This window comes from Pavona decussata, unplaced genomic scaffold, assembly GCF_977016875.1.
Source record: "Pavona decussata unplaced genomic scaffold, jaPavDecu1.1 SCAFFOLD_100, whole genome shotgun sequence".
Lineage (NCBI taxonomy): Eukaryota > Metazoa > Cnidaria > Anthozoa > Scleractinia > Agariciidae > Pavona > Pavona decussata.
Window position 1 is genome coordinate 1154730 of NW_028145515.1, and position 25455 is coordinate 1180184.

The 25455-nt window shown below is 37.7% G+C and overlaps 1 protein-coding gene across 2 annotated transcripts in view; it reads right to left on the minus strand.

Moving 5' to 3' along the window:
- Window positions 1–24432, minus strand: part of LOC146472233 (cilia- and flagella-associated protein 61-like) — a 41913-nt gene extending 17481 nt beyond the window's left edge. The window contains exons 1-22 of one of the 2 annotated variants that reach the window (XM_085119634.1): window positions 24356–24432; window positions 23856–24000; window positions 22963–23113; window positions 21433–21509; window positions 20212–20279; window positions 18618–18744; window positions 16564–16631; window positions 15510–15574; window positions 13974–14100; window positions 13552–13636; window positions 13061–13112; window positions 12170–12249; window positions 11977–12016; window positions 11094–11162; window positions 10402–10472; window positions 6890–6979; window positions 5676–5712; window positions 5127–5204; window positions 3286–3423; window positions 2453–2521; window positions 1205–1257; window positions 552–627 (exon numbers count right to left, since the gene is read on the minus strand). In XM_085119634.1, coding sequence (XP_084975760.1) covers window positions 552–627; window positions 1205–1257; window positions 2453–2521; window positions 3286–3423; window positions 5127–5204; window positions 5676–5712; window positions 6890–6979; window positions 10402–10472; window positions 11094–11162; window positions 11977–12016; window positions 12170–12249; window positions 13061–13112; window positions 13552–13636; window positions 13974–14100; window positions 15510–15574; window positions 16564–16631; window positions 18618–18744; window positions 20212–20279; window positions 21433–21509; window positions 22963–23113; window positions 23856–23980 — 1746 coding nt within the window. In that variant the 5' untranslated portion in view covers window positions 23981–24000; window positions 24356–24432. The remainder of the gene's footprint in view (window positions 1–551; window positions 628–1204; window positions 1258–2452; window positions 2522–3285; window positions 3424–5126; window positions 5205–5675; window positions 5713–6889; window positions 6980–10401; window positions 10473–11093; window positions 11163–11976; window positions 12017–12169; window positions 12250–13060; window positions 13113–13551; window positions 13637–13973; window positions 14101–15509; window positions 15575–16563; window positions 16632–18617; window positions 18745–20211; window positions 20280–21432; window positions 21510–22962; window positions 23114–23855; window positions 24001–24355) is intronic. The other variant, XM_085119635.1, reaches the window with a different exon arrangement.
- Window positions 24433–25455: the final 1023 nt, after the last annotated feature.

Sequence of the window (25455 nt, forward strand, 5' to 3'; positions counted from 1 at the left end):
TCCTTTCATGAAAACACCGGTTTTCCAAGTTTATTACATCATACCCTGCAGGACAAGGAAACACGGAACCAATTTGACTCCTAAAAACTATAATCATACTACAATATCTTTATAACTTTTGCTGACACGTGCAATTTATATCGCTATTCTAGTGGTTCTAAATACCCAGTTTTAAAAAGGGGATTTTTTGTAATTACACCATAGCTGATTGACGGACTGGTTATGAAACCTTGCCATGTTCAAGGTTGATCACAATGGTGCTGCAATTTAGGTTGGAAGGGTCGCGACCCTGCACAATCCTTTGTTTTAACGATCACACTACAACTGAATATTTTTACAGGAACGTTTCTATTGGCCAGTTGTTCCAACACATTTCAAAATCTATTCTGAATTGTGCACGGTCAAGGCCAAAAATGTTAACAAAGTCATATAACAAATAAATTTGTTTGGCTTCATAACTATTCTCCTATATTAACTTTGATTACACTGTGTAAAGTTTAACAGGATAAGGCAAATCGATCACATCCAAAGTACAAAAAACGATCATTCACCTTGTCCACTAATATGCGCTCTGATGGAGCGTTCCCATCAAGTTGTTCCAGTGGATAAATTATTTGGCGACGAGCTCTGTTGTAAAACCAAACAACATAGAATTAAACAGCGGTTTATGGACTCTTTCGCTGCTGAAGTCCAACAATACGTTCTAATTAATGTGGCTCTAACGTTTGATTCAGTGAACGAAATCCTAAAGTGTGACCATTCCAATGTAAGCTACTGAGCAGGACGTTCCTGTGGTGCTGTTTATTTTCTCGTACAAGGTAGATCAAACTTTTAAGTCTGTCCTTTTAAAAGTGTGACCATTCAAATGAAATCTACTGAGCAGTCCTCTTCTGTGGTGCTTTTTATAATGCTGTACAAGGTGGTTCTAGCTTTCGTGTCTGTGGATGAATTCTTGCAGTGTGATGTATAAGATGAAAGCTACTGAGCAATACTTTCCTGTGTTGCTGTTTATTATGCTGTACAAGGTAGTTCTATTTTTGAGTGTCTGGGTGAAATCCTTATATGTGACCATTCAAATTACAGCTCTTCAGCAGTATGTTCAGGTGGAGCTGTTTGTTACCCAATAGATTTGTTTCAAAACAAGATAGACTGATTCGTTTCATTTCGACACTAAGAAAACGTAATTTAAAAATAATTTACTCGCCGTATTGGCACCAGGTCATTCAAGGCGGTGACAGTTGTGTGGGGTTTTGAGCCCTACAGAGAGACAAATTTTGTTGTTAAATCAACAAATCTATAAGATAAGATGTAAGAATAAATTTGGAAGCTCTCAAAACAACTTGAGGTATAGGCTCCTGCGCAGACGCCTTTAAGGCTCGTCACGTATTCCTTGGAAGGAATGCGTGACGAGCCCAAAGAGCGTTAGTCTCCCAAAAAACAGTTTCAACATTCCAGAACATATCCAATATTTTATCAAAAGTAAATCTTTATTGGTTAGGTGCAGTGTCTGTTACTATCCTTCGCTTGTCTTCTGGTCAGCAAGGGGGTAACGCCTTTACAGTTCGTTTCTGCCGATTAACAGTTAAGTTAGGTTTTCCCACCAACGCGAACGCAAGCGTACTGAAGTACTAAAGTTTTTGCAAACTCTATGAAATGTAAACAAGAGCATTTTGAGCCTTATGAACTCTACACTTCACTCTACACTATACCGATGTTTTTTTCCTTTTCGGAACTTCATCTTCATGTATTTACAAACAAGATCCCCCAAGGATTGATTGCCATCCTAATCCCTGAGTAACAAAATAAACCCTCTACTACCAGATTTCCAGACAGACCCACCAGGAAGGTTTCACTGGGTTAGCTATCCTACAAACCCGGCATGCCTGGACATATTCATGGAACAAACTACTCACAAACTGAAGAATCTGTGAGTGACTTTTATTGTTACTGAGGTCATGATATGTAATTTCCACTGTACTTTTTTGTCATTTTTCTATTTAACAACGGAGGGATCCGTAGAGAATCCTCGTTATGAAAGCCTCTTGTGGATTAAATCTGTGACAGTAAAAGTCTTGTCCTTCCGTGGCTAGTGAAAACCAAGTTTTACCAATGTACAAAAAAGTGAAATTGAAAAACCCAAAGAAATATAAAAGGGATTAAGATTAAACGGTTTTAGCTGATAAAAGTTATTACTTAGGCTAATCACAAACGACGCAAACAGCGCAATGAACCAATCAGAATTCACAGCAAATACATGCAACCGGCACCAAGCGCGGGAAAACGCATGCGGATAAATCACGGTTGGGTTTGGATGGGTTAATTTTATTGGTTGAGAAAGTGGTGCGAGTTTTGTTAACCAATCACAGAGCGAAGTAAAGCAAAACCAAAGCAAACGCGGATTTATTTTCAACACTCAATTGAAATCTGCTCTATACGAATCAAATCAACTTACTTCTTGTGTTGAATAGTGAGGGTAAACTGGGTAGTAAAGACAGGACTTGTGGGCCAACCGTAAGACTTCCTATGTAGGAAAACAAAGATTGAAAATGAGATGAAAAGTTCATCCCTGACAACACGGAACTTTAGAAAGATGAGCATCTGCATATAATAAGCAAACATCCTGGCATGAACATTGGTACAACACGTACAAAGCGTCTTTCAGAGGAAACAGTCTAGATTATGTCTGACATAAAATGGCACAATTTATGGCAAAAGTAACATAAAATAACACATAGTTGACGTGACAAAAAATGACGTAATTTGTGGCTAACGTGACTCTGCTGGTTTATTCAGAAGTGTTGCATTGCGGGATTTCTCAAATTTGGAATATACTGCTGGCGTATAAAATTTCCACCAGCGCGTCAAACGTAGCGAACAAAACTTTTCCAAAGAAGTCTATTTTCCCTTAGACGGTAAGTCTTCAATATTATCACTTTGACAACATTCGAACGTGGCGTTGGCCAAAAGGAACGAGGCTCTGGGGACAAGAATGCTTTGACAGCCGTTCATTGATGTTTTACCGCGGTCTTGAAGTTGTTGCACTATAAATTTAATTTATCATTTGAGCAACCCTTTATTAAATTTAACATAAAGTTGCGTATGAGGAGTTCAAATATCTTGGGCCCTAGTCATGGACAACAGTCCTCTAAAATCTCCATCCAATGATGACCCACTTGCACTAATAACAAACCCTGCAATGCCCCTTCATTCATCCGGGGGCATAATGAATAAGGTGCGTCAGAGCATGCCTGATAATGCTCTTCATTTATGCTGTGTATTTAGTACCTTAAGGAAGTGTTTGGAATACTGCTGGAAGACAGGATTGAGCGCAAAATGGAACAAGTGCGCATGCTCATCTCTTCTATGGTGATTGAAGTAGATGAAGTCTTCAATGTTGTAATGAGAACGAATGTACTCTATATCCTGCAGAGACACACATCAAAACATATTCGCATTTAAAGAACCTTGTAAAATCAAACTTTTCTTTTAATGTAATGTCATTATCCTCTCTCTGATATGCCCCATTCACACCAAGGCTTAAACACGTTTAAAAGCTGTTTAGTTAAACACAGTTTTAAATTATTTCCTTCATTAAAAGCTGCTTTCGGTTTTTTTGGCGACTGCAGATTTAACACAAATGAAAGCATATCCTGAAGGCAGAAGTTAAAGTTTACTTGAATCCTATGTCAAAGCCAATGGTTCAGCTTTCTGTTGCCAATTTTCATTTTGTTAAACCTGGTTTAATTAAAACGTTTTGTTGGTGTGAATGGCGCTCTAGATTTTTTGTTCTTGTACTTATAACTTGCGACACACCAAAGATGCAACCCCAGACTCTGGGCGGAGGGAGAATACCCAAATTCCCGCATTAGGCTTAAGTGATCATCCTAACCTATGTCCAAAGACTGGCAACCCTGCCCTGTATTGATAACCTCAAAATAACACTCAAAAAGTACCCAAAAGTAATTCATCACCTATTGTTTAGCAGTATCTTTTGAAAACCTCTAATATTACTCACGTTCGTGATCCATACTGTAAGATACTAATGTATGGCCCACGCCGAAGTAAGCGGGCCGTGCATCAAATGAAAAGAACCAAACAAACAAACGACTGTCTGTATCTTACAGTACGGACAGAGAAAACGAGGTTAATAAGATCGTTATTATATATCCCGCTCTGGAGAAAGGAAAGTTTTTCTAGTCAAGCGCACCTAAAGCTTGCCGTACTGTATAGAGCGGTTTTCAATTGTGTCGAAAGTGATTTCGCGTTTCCTCTGGTGTTGCATTACTACACTCTGTGATTGGTTAACAAAACTCGCGCCACTTTCTCAACCAATGGGAATCCAAACCTAAAGCAACCGTATTTTCGCCGCACGCGCTTTCCCGCGCTTGGCGCCAGTTACATGTATTTGCTTCGAATTCTGGTCAATTGGCTCGTTGTGTTGTTTACATCTGTTGCGATTAGCCAGAGTGATTACTGTTTTGGTTTTACGACACTCAATTGAAAACCGCTCTTATTGACCATGACCAATCACAGAGCGCATACTATATAAGATAAATATTCTTATAGGCGAGCAACGTCGTCACCGTAAGACATATTTCTTGAAGTCCATTTTCGTGACTTTTCTCGACTTCGTCGCTGTCACTCAAGTTTCACGTCTTCGCACCTTGTGGTAAGCCAAAAGAGACATTTTTTTTGTTCTGAGAAACTATATGTGCCGAGGCAAGGAACGTGTTCGAAAAACGAGAAGAACACGACATCACGTCTTTTAAACACGTTCTACGCACTTAAAAATGTTCAATAAAACTGTAGAAACACGGCAGCTAGGAAAATAACTTTAAAAAAATGTTAAATCGCGAATTGGTTTTATATGTTCTAATATAGCGGACAAATGAAGAGCAAAATATATATCGAACTTTCGCGATTTAACACTTTTTATTAAGTTATTTTCATAGCCGCAGTGTTTTTACAGTTTTGTTGAACATTTTTATGTGCGTAGAACGTGTGTAAAAGACATGATGTTGTGTTCTTCTCGTTAAAACAGACATTACAAGGGGAAATAGTTTGTAAAGAAATTGTGGTGATGCGTCAATAGGGGACTTGATAAACCAAACTTTTGCACTCTTTACCTCTTCTCTTCTGAGCAGTGCAACCCCAACAACTTGATCCATACTTTGAGCGACAAAACACTGAACTTCCGTTCCATCCTGGAATAACGACATGAAAAAGAGATGAACAACTTCGTCCAAACGCAAAGAAGAACTTTTGTTCGCTTACTCTTGTCCTAAAAGTTTGCGTTTGTGGATGAAATCCTAAAGTTTGACCATTTTACAGCCTACGAGAGCGGACGCCCTTTTCAAGCTCTTGAGTGAACCTGAAGACGAAAACGGCGTCTGCTCTCAAAGGCTGAGAGCTATCAAGCAGTTCTTTCGTGTTGTTTATTATGCCGAAACAGGTGATTCTATTTGTCGAGTCCGTGGATGAAATCTTTTTAAAGAAAATGCATGCTGCTCAGAGTTTTAAGTTTTACAACGTGATTTTTGAGATCATCTGTTTTGAGCTTGTCCGCTGCCTGGAGTGAAAGGATTAACTGAATTATCTCCAAAATTTGGTATTTGGCAACTCCGTTTGATCAAGTTAACTTAACAAAGGATATGCTAAACACAAGAAGTACATACTGGGTCCCTCCGTGCTGCGTTAAATTGCTGAACATCTCTGTAGAACAATGCAAAGATATGATTATTAATCTGCAAAATGACAGGATGGCAAATGGTTTGAAATGGTCCACCCTACATTTAACAAACAACAACAACAACAACACTTTATTAAAACAGAGAGTTACAAGTTAGTTACATACCCACCCGCAAATAGCTAAAGCTAGTCGAGGCGGGTAGGTATGACTATACTAAACTAAATGCAAATAAATTTGGTGTTTACAAATTGACAGCAGCAACTAAAATAAAAGTTAAATAAGTAGTCAACAAATAAGTGAATATACAAAACAAAAAGGATTCGCAAGCTGATAGAAATTACAGGATTGTTACAAATTTATAAGCTTTTCATTATTTCAAGAATTGAAGAAGGTGTAAGGTAAGCATTTTTTAGCTTTCACTTAAAACAAAAAGCATGCAGTAACCCACTGAAACAAGGTTAAACCACGTTTTGTGATCTTTTTAAGACATATTCGTGTAAGCTTATTCGGTTTGATCTGTTCAGAGGCTTAAGGACGGTGCCTACCAATACCGAAGTATTTTTGTGCGGTTTATGACTATGCGGGAAAAGCGGATCTTAGCAAGGGCTATTGGAATCCAAAAAGAAAATTGGGGTTAACCATGCATTTTTCAGAGATGACTAAGCAATAACATCTCTAAAAAGCGCCAAAATATAAAGCAATGTATGGGATTTTTTCCTAAATTGAAGCTTAATTATCTCTGAAAAATACATGGTTACCCCCAATTTTCTTATGAGATACGAAAAGCAATTGGTAAGTTCTGCTTTCTCCGCATAGTTTTAAACCGCGCAAAAACATCCCTGTATTAGTAGGCACCACCCATAGGAACCCCGAGTATCTCGAGACGCGCAGAACGTATGCGCAGTAACAAAAGTAGGCACCGTCCTTAAAGGGCCCTAGTCAGCCACACCTTTGTTTTTGTTTATATGCGAGAGGTTGGCTATAATATTTTATTCGGAGCATGTCGAAATGAACGAAATCACTGTGAAACTACAAAAGATAACGAAACATACTTTCAGGAACACAACTTACAGTTAAGCAATAACATTTCGCTTCACCATGCAATATCAATAATTTCGATGGCATCGAAAATGGCGGAGGCTGACTAGGGTCCTTTAAGCTGAAAATTTAAGTCACATGTATGTAGTCTCTGAACTATACCTCATGATGGTATCTGCACCATTCAGCTGTGACACAACTGACTGTATTCCTGGTGTATCAGCTGACGTACAGGGCCTTACATGGAATGACCTGCAAAAAGGTGTGCAATACAACCATAAATAATTACCCTAATACATCTTATCTCCTTGGATTTTTCTTTGTAGTTTCAAATCTGTTTTTTATCTACTTGTAATATTCTACTGAGATGTAGCATTGGTTATAATCAAAAGCTCAAAGTATCGCCAGTGGAAACTAACCTAAAGGCACGTCTAGAAAAAGGAACTCTCTAATTAGGTTACTCGATTAACTGCACACCTTCGAAAAAGAGTAATAAGTGCCCATCCTAAAATATGCCCCCCTCCTCTTAAATCCCAGAAACTTAATAATCGCCCACCCTCACCTCCTCCCAACGAGAAACATTTCTGTACTTAAGCCCTGTGTGAATTACGAGTAGCGTCAGTTGTGTTCCAAAATAGGTTTAGATACGGTAGTCAATAAACTTTTATATTGTTTATGGCTTGTTCATGTTAGCTTTTACACTTCAGGTTCTCTTGTTGAAGCGAAATAAACTTGTTATCCCTTGTCTTGTTATTCCCTTAAAATTGAAACTGTTGGGAAAATAATAAGCGCCAACCCTCATGGGCCCAAAATGAAATAAGCACCTAGGGCGGTTTATCGAGTATCAGATATGACTGATATTTCATAATCAGCCGTTTCAGGTTGAAATGGAAGCCGTGCAAACTTTTGTTCTGATAGCTGTACACCAGAAACGAGTTTTTTTTTTGACAATCATCTCTTTTATTCTAGTGAGTTAAATTTATTTGAACGCTAAAAAGCTTTTACCTTCAAGGCAAGGTTAAGCAGAGTTTCAACGGGTTGTTTCAAATTTCTGATGCAAATTGTCGTGTAAATTTTCTGATCAAAATTCCAAACGTCTGTGGCAAAACATGCATGTTTGTTACTCAAAGTTCGTACACTGTTTGAAGGACAGAGAGCATAACCAACTAAAAGGACTTTTCAGACCACTTTTAGTTGTTTTAGCTCACATTATCCGGCGTTTTTGCATGTACATACATACATACTGTATTTTCTCGATTAAACGCCGGGTCAAAACTGCCGATTTTTAAATAAACACCGGGTGCGTTTAATCGGAGCCCTGGCGTTTGTTCGGGGTCCCGGCGTGTATTAGCATGTAATTAAAATTTAAATTATTTGCACACATTGGCTGACACAAACGAGGAGGACGTTGGCGACATTACCGTTTATAAACTTAAAACTTTGTACTCATATCATTTATTTGCTCCTACGTCATTCATAAATTGTTTATGTGCTGTTTGCTAGTGATACAAATCTTGATTGCAACATGGTACACGTGCCGTATGAACGGTACCACAATACTGTAACTTCGGGTAATCCAGGGTAAAATTGTCCAGCACTGACAAACTGCCCCTAGGTTTCCGAGGATCGGTAATAATAAATTAATGTTTCATTAATAAACGCCGGACCCCGATTAAATGCCGGCCTTGAAAAAACGCCGGGCCAAAACTGCCGAATTTTAAATAAACGTCGGGGCGTTTAATCGAGAAAATACGGTACATACATAGACTTTATTTTAAAAATTAGGATATACAGAGTTGCATATGATAACATACATAAATAAACATAATATCGTTAATTGACTAGTTGAAAACAAACAAAACAAGGTCAGATTTCCTTTAGGAAACGTTGCTCCAATGTTTTATCCTCTGCTTTGACCAACAACCAACCACAAAAACAAAATTCCATAACGCAATCAGAAAGCTATACAGACAAGACATAACTACAGTACCACTCAAAGGTAAGTTAATAATAATAATAATAATAATAATAATAATAATAATAATAATAATTTAAAAATTTTAATGAGAACTCTTTATTGACATATTTCAAGCAAATTGCTATTCACAAGGTAAAAGTAGAAAAAAGAACTATTAAAAAAACTATTTACAATTCATTTCGATGAAAAAAGAGACAACTTTCAAGCCGATTTTTTTTTCTGATAAAGTTACTATGCTACTCTTATTAAAAAAAATCAATCATATATACAAAGTTAAAAATCTTAAAAAAAAGGGAATAAAAACCAACATCAAATGGAAGGCTACCAAAGAAGAATAAGAAAAACTAAGAAATAAAATTATGTTCTCAATGTTTTTAACGAATGTTTACATGTCCTTTCTCGATGTAATAATAATAATAATAATAATAATAATAATAATAATAATAATAATAATAAAGCTCTTTATTGATTCCAAAAACAAACGTTTCGAATAACAGCTGAAAAAAAGACAAATTTACATGATAAAACCTTATGGAGAATCTAAGAAAATTAAATATAGTTAATATATGTATATATATGTCCAGCACGAACACTTTTTGCTATAAAGTGGTTGTTGTCTTGTATTTGGTTTAGGCTTTTATGGCGATAAAACCTCTTTAGCTTGAGGACATCCTGAAATTGGCATCGGAATAAATTATTCTGATATTGAACGGGAAGCTGTCAAACGCTCCTCGGTGGAATCATTTGACATTCGTGACTATATAAAATGAAATTTTAAACATTACTTTCACTCAAGTCTTTTACATTTTTGATGGCAGTATAAACGAAGCAAGCAGAGCGTGTGAATGCGCAAGTTCACGTCAACTCCGTCGTAAACAAAATGCAAAATAATGTTGACGCTAAAAATAAACGCGGCAAGAAATTGTGCGATCAGTTTGTTTTTATTTTGCGCTCGTTGACTATGTTTACATGAAAATATTTCAAGCTTTTATGCCTATACCGATCCGGCCATTTCGCTCCACGACAACCTAAAAATTAATTTGCATCAGACTTTATTCAGATCTTGTCAAACGCTCCTCGATGAAAACATCATTTGACATTCGCGACTGTGCAAAATGAAATGTAAATTTTTCGTGTGTGGTTTTTTATACTTCGCATCGTGCAACGTGATTGTGAGATATTCGGCAGTTCGTGAAAATCTTGTCGGTACATTAGACTGTATCTACCGTTTCTAATGCTCAGGTCGTTAATGTAAGCGTTAGATTATTTTCTCGGCCGTTTAAAGGCTCCAGCTATGCGTTAGAACAGGTTGCGTAAGCGTTAGAAAGTTTTCATGAGCCGTTAGACAGAATTAGTTAGGCGTTAGAGCGTTAGGATCAAACGTTAGAACGCTCAAATGATCCGTTTGCCACGACCAGTTTGCCGTTAGACCGTTAGGACAAACCGTTAGAACGCTTTCAAGGCCGTTGACTACCCGTTAACTAGCCGTTGGTTTTTAGCCGTTTAACGAATAAGCGTTAAAAGTACGTTTTCCCGTGTACGGTCACAATTCTATTAATGAAACAGCGTTTAAAACGTTTAGTTCTAATCTGTGGGAGTATATAGGTATGACCTGCGACTGGTAACTTGCCTTTAAGCAGTACTGTATGTACGTAACAACAGAAAACGAGAAGACCAAGAATGGAAACAAACTCACTCAATGAGTCCCCATCTATGAAAGATGTACAGCTCTTGTGATAATGTACTGTATTTCCTTGGAGTGACTCTCTGAAAATAAGGTAAGGTAAAGTAAAATTGCACTACAAGCCTAAGTGGCCCAGATGGCTGCATCTCAACACGAATTCTGTAGCATGAAACAACTACATGTAGGAGTATTGCTACTCCGCCTGGAAGGGATGCAGGTCCATCGCTAGGTTAAGCCCAGCAGTATGTCGCCAGTACCCATTTATACACCTGGGTGAAAAGAGACAATGTGGAGTATAAAAGTTGCTTGCCTAGGGAAACAGCACTGTAATGCAGAGACCACCAACCCTCCAGTCTTCATTGGAAGTCCAACAACCTGACCGTCTTCAGATCCAAAGTCCAATTCAAAGTCTAACATGCTAACCACTACACTACAACAACTTTATGTCCGTTTGTCAAGGTAACGAATCAATAAATTGTATGACCGAAGTCCACTGTGAATGAAAGTTGCATTCGTAGACTTTTACAAAGTAACACCAGTCACAATGTTCATTCAGACAATCAAGCAAATTGACACACCATGACTTATTTTACATGTTTGGTAACCGGACAATGTAAAAATGTTGATTTTTATGTTGGTGGACGTGTTGCTGATTGAGCTAAGGATGTGAAACAAACTTTTCAAAGAGATAATAATTTACTTACTATGAACGACTGTAGAAGTGGGAACTCTGGTACCAGATGTGGCATTGTAAGAATGCAGTAATCTTTGTCCTAACAAAAGTCGCAAGGGTAAATGAAAAGTTTAATATCATTTCTCATACTATAAATAAACTGCACTGCTACAACTTGCAATATTCTTATTTCGATTATTTATTGACAACCGAGTTCCTGAATAAGTGATGCACGCCACACCTTGGCTCCTTTATAAGCTTTGACAACATTATTTTTTTACTCCTGCTTGAAAAAGGTTTCATACAGCAGTTCTTAATAATGTTTCAAAGGAATAATTAGTTGAAACAGTACAAACTGTGCGAAACTTTTAATTTTAAGTTTGGCCTTTTGACAATTTGGACTACCGACTGTTCCACAGTACCTAACCCTATCTAGTATCTAGAACTGGGGGCAACTTGACGTAATTCCTATCATATAAACGCAAACAGTAAACAGGAACATCTTATCAGGCATTTCAATGTCAAAATAATATAATTTGCCTTCACGTCTTACTTGTATGGAATGCACACTGTTTAAGTTACAATTTTATAGTATGCACCATCCAAGAAAATTCATCTGAGGATGTATACAGGAATCAAAGCATTTCATTTATGATTCACTGGATACACAAGTGGGTTGAAATTCATTCCCGTCAACTTCAACTTCAGGTCAACTTTTATACCTGTCACTACATGTAGGTCGACCAAATTAATGGTGATCATTTGGTAAGAATCAATTTCTGATATAACTGAAAGATCCCTGCAGTAATGCAACCAAAGTGAATAGTTGGATAGAAAACCTGTCATAATTCACTTGTTCCAGTTCCAAGCTCTAGTATAACTGTGTTACTATTCCAGTTGTATTTGGTACTTACAGGAAACAGTTGAAACACAGCTGGTAGAAAATCTATAGACCTGAAAAGAAAACCCCATAATTCAGTTAGAAAAACACTGCTGAAGAGATCACCACACCGACAACAAACTACAAAAAAAAGATATTTCCTCTGTATAGTTGAAAAATTTTGGATTGCAAATTTGGGTAACAAAATAACATGCTTTCTCACTGACCTCATTTCATATTTTTCATCAATGCAAAACAGCTGGATGCAAAATGCACTTTCTTCATCAAAGGTTGTTTCCTCCGTTGTCTGTTGATTAATTAGTAAGAGTTTAATTGCTTTTGATTTTATCATGAAATAGAATTATGTGCATTACACTGTAAGTGACAAGAAGCCATCTTTAAGACTCTGACAAGTCCACAATGTAACTACTCGCAGTGCAACGCCTTACATGGTTGGTCAAGGGGACAAACGACCGAACTGGAACAGAACAATGCTCTTAACCCTAAAAAACAATGCAGCTGCATGTTACCAGAGTCCCGTGAAAATAGAGCTTTTTGAAATGTGCAGGTCTACTGATTGAAGATCCATCCTGGCCTGGGCCATGCCATTGTATTGCATATTTCTTAATGTACATGTTGGATACATACAATATTGTTCATGGAAAAGGGAATCAGCGAATTGATGGAGGACCTAACAAATTATACCTGGTAGATAAAGATAACCCTTCAATGGATGACAAACCAATCAGGAGTTAGATACACTGTAAGTCGCCATCCAGCAGATAAATTGTATTTGGTTGGAGTACATTTTATCTGCTGGATAGCGATTTATCCACTGGGTATAATAATTCGTTTTTTGAACAACCGGGGCCCTGAAAAAAAAAGGGAGATAGAAGATGCACTGCTGTGCCATTTGCTTCCAATTATTACTTTATTTATTCCTCAACTGTTCCAAAACCAGAATGCTCTCCACCTTGACTTTTTTCCACATGATTCAAGTCATACCTCTTGGGTGCTCATTTTAAATTTCTGGCAACCATTACTCCAACACGGCATTTATATCTCTAATGTGTGTCTAATAATTACAAGCAGAAAGGAGAACATTACAGTAATTTTACCTGCCAGTGGACTTCTTGATCAGTTTTGTCTCCAACTGATGCATCTGTTGGTCTAGAAACAGACATTGGAATATAAACAAAGACTGCCTGTGTAAGGTATATATGTGTGTGATGTTTTCCTTTGGAGGAGGGGGAATTAGTAAAAAGCCATGATACTTGTGATGCCAGGTAAATGGATTCCTCAGGATTAAAAATAAAGTTAACGAAATATCTGCCAAAAGCTAACATGCTATGACAGTCAGAATGGACAAGAAATTAATGTATCTGAACGGTAATTTAAATTAAATAATGAACAAAATACATTTGGAGCTAAAAAGAACTCACAAAATTGAGGCATCATTACATCTTAACCCACCTGCCCACCCTTCCATTATTTACAGACATTCTACTCACCTCACATCTTCACTTCAACACAACTACATGTACACAAGCACTTAAAATGAGTTGCTGTACAAGTAACTGTTTAAATAGTGATTGACAAAACTACTTACATTGGCTCCTCCTTGTCTGTTGGTGTGTCCCTGGCTACTTTCTCCTCTGAAGGTGTTGAGCTTGGCAATTTTTCAGGACTTGCTGCTACAATGGAAATACAATAAGCAATATTATTTTGATCAAGGAAATGTACAGCTACCTTTGGGAAGTAACCTATTTTCAGTTTTGATCTAAAAAGACTACATAATCCCCAGGTACACACCCAGTCCATAAGACAGAATTGAAAACCACCTAATTTAAGCAAGGGCTCTTCAAGACCTTTCTCACTTAGATTTACAGGCTTGCCCACTGGACAAGAATATTTACCAATTATAAACAACAGCTAAGTGCACTTGTTTTTGTCAATCACTTAAACATTTTCTTCGTAACAATATTAGTTAAAACCACACTGGAAGATGTACATAATTCTTTTGTAAAGTACCTCTGGGTGGTGTTTGGCCTCTTAACTTTCGAAGTCCATTAAAAGGTTTGAGGTCAAAGCAGCTACTTAGTAATTCAACGTCAACAGTGGAGCAAACACTCATAAAGCCAACTGCAGTTCCCTTAACCTGATGAAACAAATATCACACAACTATTAGTGCCCTAACTTGTTGGTTCAGACCCATATGGCATTCGAGTAAGATGAGCACCTGAAGTCCTGAGTAGGAGACTTATTCTATCCAGCAAATGCAGATGTTACGTAATCAAGAACTGTGTCGGCTTCCAGCTGGTGAGTAGTAGAGTGCCGGGGGGAGTGGGGGCAGTTGGAGTTAGGGTGTAAGATTCCTGCTTGCTCTCACCAGCTGGCTTTTTTCAGGTGACCAGACTTGTCAGGATGATTAGGCTGACCCCACTTATCAGACTCAGCAGACTATTGTCAGGCTGCCCAGGTTATGTTTGGTTGACCAGGTCTTGTCAGGCAGACTGACCAGACTTGCCAGGCCAACCAGGCTTGTGAGATTGACCAAGTTTTGTCGGGCTGACCAGGTTGGTGACCAGGCTGACTAGAGGGATTGTCATGTTGGCTTTGTCAGGCTGACCAGAATTGTCAGGCCGACCAGGCTTGCCAGGCCAACAAGGTTTGGTCAGGCTGATCAGGTTTTGTTGCACTGACTAGAAGGGTGTGTCAAGCTGGCTTTGTCAGGCTGACCAGACTTGCTATGTTGACCACAATTTGTCAGGGTGACAGGACTTGCCAAGCAGACTAGGATTTCTAAGTTAACCCGGCTTTCTCAGACTGACCAGGCTTTGTCAGATTGACCGGACTTTCAGGCAGATCAGTTTTTTATCAGACTGAACAGGCTTTGTCAAGCTACTCAAGCTGCATCAGCATGACCAGACTTAGTCAGGTTGACCTGGCTTCATCAGGCTCTGTCAAGAGCAGTCTTTGTCAGATTGTCCACAATTTGTTAGGCAGATGAAGATTCATCAGTCTGAGCAGGCTTTGTGAAGCTGATCAGGCTTCATCAGGCTGACCAGTCTTTCCCACAATGGCTAGAATTTCTGAGGAATGACCCCAGTCTGCCAGAAAAACCAGTCCTTGCCACACTGACCAGACTGCCAATTCTTAATGCTCGAAACATCAGCACTCGAATCTTGTTACAATGGCCAAATTACCTTATCAACTCAGTTGATAAAACCAACTACTTGTTTCCAGTCACCCACAGATGCAGCACCACAATTTCCTTTCTAAAATAACCCCATTATACATATGCATACTTGCTTGCAGGAAAACAAGGATGCCAGTCTCGAATATTAACTTAACGCTACTTGAGGGTGGTCAAAGTAATGTTCAACGATTACACAACATTAAGGTTGAAGTTTAAATTGAAGTTAAAGAAGCAATAAAAAAGGCATGTGAAGCAAGAAAGGCGGCAAAACAAAAAAAAGCAAAAGGAAGAAAAGCAACCAATGACAAATGTTTCTTTTCACTCGTGGCATACATGTACGTTACAGTAACAAAGTTACACTAACTTACATCTGCAACAACACACTTATTTCTCTCATCTTGGGCTTCTATGAGTTCTGCCAAGAAGAAGTCACCTAAAAAAGACAAGTTGGTATTGAGAGAGGAAAAAAAACAGACAGACCTTTAAAGTAAAGGAAACGAAAATTGTCTGAACAAACAGTAGCTGAATTTGAATGAGAAGAACAGAAACTTACTAAGAAAGAACTCCTTCGGTGTATTGAAACAGAAAACAATTAAGATTAAGCCAGCTTGACAAGACAGTCTGCAAATAGACTGCACCAATTGAATGACTGATTTGGTCTATAAATTCTTGCAAAGTTGAATGCATTCTGAATTAAAAGCATGCAACATTTCTCAGGAAAGGGCTGGCATCTTTAACCAGTCCTTCAAACTGATACATTCCATTTACAACTGATCTCATCCTCTGGAACAACAAAGAAATATCAATGGAGAACAAATCCATCTTTTGGAGAAAACATTTTGACGGAGGGGTCTGCGTTATACTGTACATGACTTACTGACCAAAATGGGAACTTTTTATCCCTAGAAAAATTCCTTCAAAAATGTAACGTGCATATAAATTTCTTTCAGTATATTCAACTTTTTGCCCTCATCCCTAATTATTTAAAGAAAAAGCCTTAGTAAATCAAACCATTGATAGAAACGTTGAGAAAGACATCAAGTTTGTCTAGATCTTCTTGTCCCTTTTGCTCAAAGGTTCCTACATACTTACAAAATCAAAGATGCAAAACCTACCCTTTCTTTTTTTGTAAACGACTTAAAAAGGCAATTGAAAGCTGAGAAGTTGATGTAAACTATTTCAGCCTAATAATGTCCTCGGCATTTAGTTTGTCTTTACGCTTGTAAGTTATTCAGTGATTCCTTGTTTTTAGCTTTATTTTGTATTTGTATTTACATTTCGTATTTGTATCTTGTAATATTGTATCAAGTCTATGTTCAATAAAGTTATTATTAATTTAAAAAAATTACAACTGATCAAAATGTTGCATTCATGTTAGTTAAAGAATGATTAAACTGCAGCAATCACGCAACTAATACATACCATATGTAGAAGTAAGCACATCACTTTGTCGATTAAAAATTGGCGTGAGATCATCATGATCTTCAACCCTGCAGACACAAATTAAACAAAAAGGTGACTTTACATTTGCAAACTTCGTTTTCTTGCACATTGGGCTAATGCTGTGACATTACACTGCGAGGTTCACAATCAAAGAAAATTAACATAGCGGCCTCGAAAGTAGTGACACAATAGTATGACTTCACAAATATTAAAATTTGTGAAATTATGGGATTTGTTAAAATATTTAAAGGGAGGGGTTCACATTTCAGTGCATGTGCATGAATCTAAATGCTTTTTTCTCTTTCTTATCAACTTTTTATGGCTGTAAAAATCCCACTCACATGTACTTTTAGTAATCACATTCACTTATTAGACCAACCAAAACGACTGATGACCAAAATTCACAGAAAATGCTAGTGGATTGTACTTATATTGTCAATATTGAATTTGGCGATGACCCGTAGGATCTATTCCACAGTTGATGTGTTTACAGTTATTTGCATGCAAAATAACGCAGTCATATGAAAAAATTACCACCCGAGTTACCTATTCCCTTCTGAATGGTTCATAAACAACGAATTAAATTAAACAGGTTTGGGTCATAGCGAGCAAAGGCCAAAAAGTATTTTGATTCATGGACATGCGCAGAATCGTGAACCCACCCTTTAAAAAGAGCATGATGAAAAGTTCCCACTTGCCAAACTCAGCAACAGTTGATGCAATTTGGGGTTGAGAATTTATGGCACTTTTATGCTCTGATGACTCCTTACATGTACAAACCCTTCTCATATTGCACCAGTTCTAAACATTTAGAACTGGAGCAACATGGACAGGGTTTGCACAGTGCTAATATATATGCCATCCATGCAATCCCTAAGTTGCAGTGGGATATTGAGTTTTGACAACTGGGCATCTTTTAACCATGCTCTTTTTGAACATCTCACGTAATCCCACAATTTGTGAATTTACATGTGATGTCATCGTTATGATGCCACACTTTAGGACTCTATTTCATCACCATCATCATCATCATCATCATCATTTATTTGCCTTATTAAATACACCTGTAAAGAGAAATCGTTTAATTTACAATAATGGCGAGGAGACCTCAAGAAACCACCAGGCCTATAAGAGAGGCCACCTTGGCTGTCATTAACAAATAGAAAATATGGTGCTGCAACATTTTTTCCTTAAAGATGAAAAGGCTAGATGAAGAAGTCATTGATATTGGGAGAGAGCTCCAGAGTTTGGGACCTTGGTAAAGGATTGTAAATTGCTTAAGATTTGTGCGACAAGAATGCGATCGATAGTGGTTGGCTGTTCTGAGAGTTTCTGGTTTGAGAGTTGCTAGATCCTCTTCAGCCTATTATAGAGTGTGAAGCGATCCCTTATGGCCATGCAAAAAAAAAACTTTTGCATACGTAACATTATTGCATTCACAAGAGATTGAAATCAATTCAACCCAATGTAATGTCTTACAAACAGATCGCAGTGGGTTATTCTCCCTTTTGACTGACTTGCCCCATAACCTAAGTATACATGTATGCTGATGTCCATCACCATCCTTGATCCTTGATGTTGTCTTCCTATTTTATTCACATCAACTACTTTTATGCGAGCAAAACTGATGCCTACAACCTAGCCATGAGCCTGGTATGCCAGGAAAATAACCAAATAAAAATAAAACAAAATACATGTAAACCTCCAAACCTGCAAAACACAACTTGACAGAAACACCATCACGATGCAAGCACTAACCACACCACAGGTTAATGAGCAGAACTGCTTCTAACTTAATGACCACTCACCATCAAAGCTTGTTTAGCTGCATGCTCATGCACTGTTTAAGTAAACTAAATGGTTAAATTTTGTTTAACCTCATGCATTCATTTCAATTTAGGTTTACAATGTTTGTCACTAGAAAACTTTAGTACACAAGAGTGAGACAAAACACTGTACATGTAGCAATTTGATACCAATCTTACCACAGCTACACTGTACTGCTTCCAGGAGCTAAAAAACATAATACACACCTTGCTGGCCTGATGTGCAATTTAGCAGAGTGTTCGTGGCGATGACAAACTTGCAATTCAACATTCAGTTTCCCCGTAAAACTCTCCTTGAATGCCACTGGCCTAAATAACTCAGTCAGGGTTGATCCTGTATAGAAGTAAAATATATGTATTTTCTAATTATTAACCATGAAATTTGAGGTGATAATTATAGTCAAACACCCTCGGGACTGCGAGTTAGTGTCCTTAATATCGAGAGTCAATAATAGCAGGAATTTATTTCATTCAAGCATCTGTAATTTATCTTTGCTGGGGACTTAGCTGCCGTCCATTTTATTGGGGTGTCCATAATAGTGAGGTATCCGCAAGGCGAGAGGTGACTGTTATTATTTTTATTAACTCATCATATTTGGGAAGCTGCAGCATTGCAATTAAGTGATAAATGCTTCCTAATCTCTAGTTGGCCAGAATGTCTGTTATTGTGCACCATCAATGGTCCATGGGGGTGGTGTGCTGTGACAACAGTCTATGGGGGTGGGGAAGGGGGGCTGGTACCATGGGGCAAGAATGGACCTGAAAAAGGAGCCTACTTTTTTGACACTTCCAAAAGTGCCCTTTTAATCTTTATGTTAATTTAATCCTGGATGAAAAATGTTTGCCAGAGTATCAAAGCAATATGTTAGTGACAATGATTTTAATAACAGCTAGTCAATAAATATTACACTTATTTTATCTTCTCTCTAAGAGGGGCTAATTTCAGGGATAATGAAGAAAACTGGACAGAAACCAAGTATTTCAAATATAACATAACAGTCTTGGTTAAGAATCCCAGCTGGCAGGAGGCAGACCTGGTGGGCGGGGGGGGGGGGGGGGGGGAGGGGGGTACTCCAAAAAAAAAAATGGATAGGGGTGTGCGGCCCGCTTCCCAAAACCCTAACCCTATTTATGACCAAAATCTGCGATTTTCCCTACCCTATTAATGACCTGACCAAAAATTTGATACCCTATTTATGATCTGATAGTGTCTGGTCAACGTCAGTTCAAAAACCCCTGGAGTCCAGCGGGTGACCGGAGCGCATGACAAGCCGTTGCGGCACACGCATACAGTTGCTGTAAACATCATGATGAAGAAGTAGCTTCTTCCAAAAAAAACCAGAGTGCAAGAATATCCCTATTTATCACCAAAATGGCTAAAATTGATACCCTATTTATGACCAAGCAGCTGAAAAACCATTCCCTTTGGCGCCGCACATACCTATATAGCCCATATAAGGGAGTACCCCCCCCCCCCCTGGGAGGCAGACCAACTGGCCTTTTCCAGGCAACACCCCTAAAATTCATACCCATTTTCCAACCTGATTGTTAGAATCCCTACCGTTTCTATAAAACCCATACCATATTTGATACCTGTTTCAGACCACAATGGTTAAAATCAACACCCCACTTCAGACTACATGTAGGACGGCTCAAAAACCATATCCTTTGGCACCACATTTACCTATATAGCTAATATGAGGGAATACCACCCTCTGCTGGGCCACTCGGCTACACTGCCCCCTCCCTTCCACATCGCCTATTAATCTCTTTAATGACTGTGTGCACAGTCTTTACTGACCTGTTTCAACTCCTCTTGGGACAACCAGAAAAATGTAGTGAAGAAATGGAACAGCATTGAATACAGTTCTGAAAAATATTTTAGCAAGAAGAATTAATAATGAAAGTAATGAGAAGGAGACAATTTGATTGAAATTAGACAAATTCCTCATATGTGGTGCCTTAAATACGTTATATCCCAACCTTGGAGAACCATGCTGGTGATCATAAAGTATTATTCAAAAGTATTTTTTTATTGCAAGGCTGATTCATGGCCTATGGTTTCCCTAGACACACTATCAGTTCATTGGTGTACAAGTATGTGCATGAGGCCTAATATTTTACTCTGTTAGAATTAAAATGTATAAACATTGGATAGGCTTATGAAAATCTAATTCCACAATGAGAGTGAATTGAATTTTCAGAAATGAACGATCATATCTGACATGTAAAATTCAGATTCCAATATTGACACTCTTGAGGCCAACAAAGCTGAAATGATCAGATCATAGCTTATTACCATACACCAACTGAGCTGTCATTTTCTCAAGAGATTTTAACAGTAGTTCCAAAATATACAATGAAATGAAACAAAAAATATTATTTCGCCACTGTCCCGTTAATAGTTAAATTGTAAAGTTCTATACATTCTAGGCAATTGGAGGCTTTTTGGATCAAATTTGGGGCTGCAATTTTCCCTTCAGTTGGTAGATCATGTGATTAACTTCTTGAACAGACTACCCTGTACTGAAAAGGTACAATATAGAGAGGATTGAAGAAAGAGGGAACTTAGACCCTCAGGAATCACTTTTAATGAATCTAAACCACACAAGAGACAATAAGCTTAAGAATAGCCAGGGAGTTCAGATGATTATTCTTATTAATTCTACAGTATGTACATTAAAAATAAAGGAAACATTTTCCCATAAAATAAACCTTTAGTTAATTACAAATCCATTATTATGCAATTTGGCTACCATTACACTACATCAAATATCAGATGCACATTTAACCTCAGCTCAACACCGCGTTAATGCTTAACGCAGGCTGATACTGGATTTTAATTCCAACAAGTATGTATAGCACTGCCATATTTCATTAAATAGTCGGACAAGGTTTCAAAACTTCCTGAATGATAGTTTATTGTGAGAAATAAACGTCACCTCCCAGTACAAGAATTTTGAGTGATGCTGCCAGTGTAAATTATTTTTCATAAGAGGAGAGTTCACATGTCTTAACCTACCTTATAATTTCTGTTGCACATCCATATGCAAAATCAGATTTGGCTACAAAGTAGTTCATAAAGAGGGCATTCAGAGGCTACATGAAAAACAAGAGACAAATTATTTTCTGCTAGTAAATAAAGCAATTTAATGTAACAATTAAAAAAAAGCAGTAGCAGTATTTTATAAGATATAATTTTATGTTGTTGTTCAAATTTTTCCCTGGTTTAAATTTTATCCTCCTATTGTTCTTGGGTATAATAATGTACATGTACATGTATGATAACAAGTTTGAAACAATTTCGACAATAAAATTTAAACATTCTTGAAAGGATAAAAATGAACCACAACATATACATGTCTATTGAATGAAAGCAAAGTCTGGATGAGAGAATGAATGAGTATGACGTTGAGATTTGTGGATGAAATCCTTAAGTACAACCAATGAATGAAAACTGTTGAGGGTTAACCTTAATGTCATAGTGTTTATTATGCTTACAAAGATGAATCCCAAAGAGTGACCACCTTAAAATCTTAAATAAGCACCTGGGGCACTCATTTCATATTCAAGCATAGACAAGAGGAGCATATTTGAGGGGAAAGGGAGGGGGAGTCAATTAATTCATATCAATTCATGGACACATTGTAAACAATTGCATGTACATGTAAACAACAATATATGGTAACCTACACATAAAAGTACAAATTAAGCTACTCCCATATATAGCGCTAATTTGGTGGCACACTTTGTACCTCCAGAGCAAATACATGGACCTGGAAATAATTATTGTAAGATGACACTTGGAACTAGTTTGTTGTATAGTAATAATGTAGTCAAGACTGGTCAGTTTAACTTTGATTCTGAATTGTACGTTGTGTAATCTTAAAAATTATAATTTTTACAAAATGACAAATGATATAAACATGACAAACACTTTTCTATTCAACATTCGCTGTCTCAGTACTCACCAAAATAGAACCAGAGGGGGAGGGGAGGTGGGGGAATTACTTGAGGGGCAGTACTTTTAATTTTTTTAAATCTTGGTCATACAAAGTCATGTACATGTAGGAGGGGGTGCTTAATGGAGAGAGGCACTGTTTTGGAGGGAAGTGCTTCAGTATTTGGAAAATTTACTACTTTCAAATTAAAGCCACTGAAGAGTTAAGCTTACTGCTTGTGCTGTTTACAGATCCCATTATTTGCAAAATTCAGGGATTTCTGATTTTCTAGTTTTGTTGTTGCTGTTTCTGTTGTTTTTATCTTTACTGAATGCACTTGGGAATTACATTGCGACTACTATTACCAGGGTCACTTAAAACTGGCCAATCAGATCACGGTATGACACGAACAGTGAATAATTCTAAAACTTTGGGTTTTAACTGTTGTTTTTCATCTACTTGTGATCGGTTCTATGGGCTTTAGTTGAAATTCATTGTTTTTGTCCTGCAATCTGATTGGCCAGTTTTGTTTAAGTGACTCTGGTAACTGAATAGTCGCACTGTAAAGGATTTATAGACATACATCTAATAGTTTTATTATATATACATACATTGCACTTGTCTAAGTCATACTTCGTGAGGAGCCAATCCTCCCACTTGCTTTGATCGACACTCGACAGATTAGGATAGTCAAAGAAAGCTGCATGTCCCATCACATCATTATTGGCATTAACTAATGTCACAGCCAAATTGGCTTTTTCACTGTGTAAAAATAATGTTTAACTATTTGTGAAGGTGAAGTGTCACCATAAACATTTTGTGGTTTAAATAAATTCAATATATTTGGTTGAAGCTTTTTCAAACTTTCTCTGCTTCAGCTTATAATAATGAATATGAGACAAATGAAAATAAAAATAAAGCTGTTTTGAAAAATTCTGAACTAAAGCCAATCCAAAACATAATTATATATATCACATCAGCTACCAAAAATGGTTATTTATAATAACCATTAATTTTTAAATAGCCATTTTATCAACATGCCAAGCAACTTAGCTGAACTGAGAAAGAGGCCTGGAGTCTGGAGTCTGAAGCCTAAACAAAAGCAGCAACTCGCAATAAAATGGTTATTGAAATAACCATTCTCTTTGAATGGTGGTAGTTTGGTTATATACGAACCAACCACTTTTCAGTGCCAAAGGGCATGGAAATGGTTGTATCAAATAACCTCTTTTTGAAAAATTGGTTTTATCAAATAACCACTTTCTGAAAAACTGGTTATGTATATTTAAATTAAATGAAATAATCACTTTTTAGAAAACGACAAGAAATTTATTATATCAAATAACCACTTTGTGGCAAATGGCATGAGAATAAGTATTTCAAATATGGTGCACAATTTGTGTTAAATAATAAATTTACAATCAGCGCCCCATAGACATGACCCTTGCAATTTAGAAAGGTCATATTTGGAGAAACTTCGTCTCACAACTTAACATGTACTTACATAATATTTACAACATTGACACGACCAAATAGCTTCTCTGTTGTAGCGCTGACAAGTTTGAGTATCTCAGGCGCATCCAAGGATTCTGTGCGGCGGGCTTGAATCACTTCTGGGGTGGATGTCATCTTTCTTTCAAGATCTAGAACTGCAACCAAAATATAACGAACATATCAAGGTGAGCTCTCTCTCCCTCTTTGCAAGATCACGAAAAACCCTTGTTATTTAGGATAGATGAGAAAACTGCGGAAGAAAATTTGCTTTGAATTTGTGAAGCATTGTCCGTTTTACCTATATCTATGTAATTTAAATGCAAATTTGTTCCTTTAAAATACGCTCGTACCGTGTACATCAAATGAAATCGATCGTGCAAGTTTCCACTTTAACCAGAACAAGACGGAAATAGACAGGAATTTCTGTTCTTTAATAGTAAAAAGCTGAAACTAAGTGATTTTAGAGAACAGAAAAAACAAGTGAGATAACAATCACCAACGTAAACTAACCTCTTGTGGAGACGATTACTGTTCGCAAAATTTATCTCAAATCCTCGCTCTTCCCGCCATATTGAAACTGAACTGTTTTACTGAAAACAACAAGGCGGGGTTGCCTGGGAAACAATGCAGCGTGAAGACTGGGGAAACTAGTTCCAGACTTCCACGACCTCTCGCGCTTTGCCAATCAGCCTTGCAGAAATTTGAGTCTTTTTCTAAGATCGTTCTCCGAAAAAAATAAACATTTTTGTACCTTAACACAATTTGTTCTGTTCGGATTTTTTTGGCTGAATTTTTAAGTCGCAGAAGTTTTTGGGGAATAACTCGTTCCCAGACAAAGGAAGAGCCATGGGAACGAGGGTGACTCAAATTTCTGCAAGGCTGATCGGACTGCGTAGAAAACTTAACACGACAGCGACATGATAGAGACCAAACCGAGAATCAACAAAATGCGGCAACCGTGGACAGCTGTTTCGAGCTGGTTGGCTCTCGTCAGCACGGTGTAGCACCAGGGTGTAGCACAGCAAAAAGTAGAACAACCAACGCGAGTCGAGTGGTCTACCAAATGCATGTGGTAGCCGATTTCGGATGGGCCCAAATTCAGACATCCGTCCACGTCATAGCGCGTGACTACGAACAATGAACAAAAGAACTGAAATATCATGTCGCTGCCGCAATAAGTTAAATGAGAAAAGCAAAACTTTCCTTAATAGGTACATGGCCAAACCATGTTAAAAAGTACAGTATATGGGATCGAGGATGTTTAGCTTAGGGAAGGGGTCAAATTATAAGTGATGGCAGGTGATCGGGAAAGTGCTCCTTTTTCCTCTTATTTCGTCACTCCGGCGCTGAAATTTTCGTTTTGCGTTTTCCGGGCCGCGGGAATGGTTAACCATGTCGGAAACGAAAATAGACCCTAATCCCAGGTTACACGGTGGCACGGTGTTTGGACCAAAAGAATTTTCAGAGTCTAAAGTTTCTGGGAATATCCAAGATCAGCCCACCTACATTTATGGCACTATACTTATAGTACGGAATTATTCCAAGCTTAATCAGTCGCACTCGCTGCTACACAGTATTAGGTCGGCTTCAGATAGGCCGTCACACCCTGT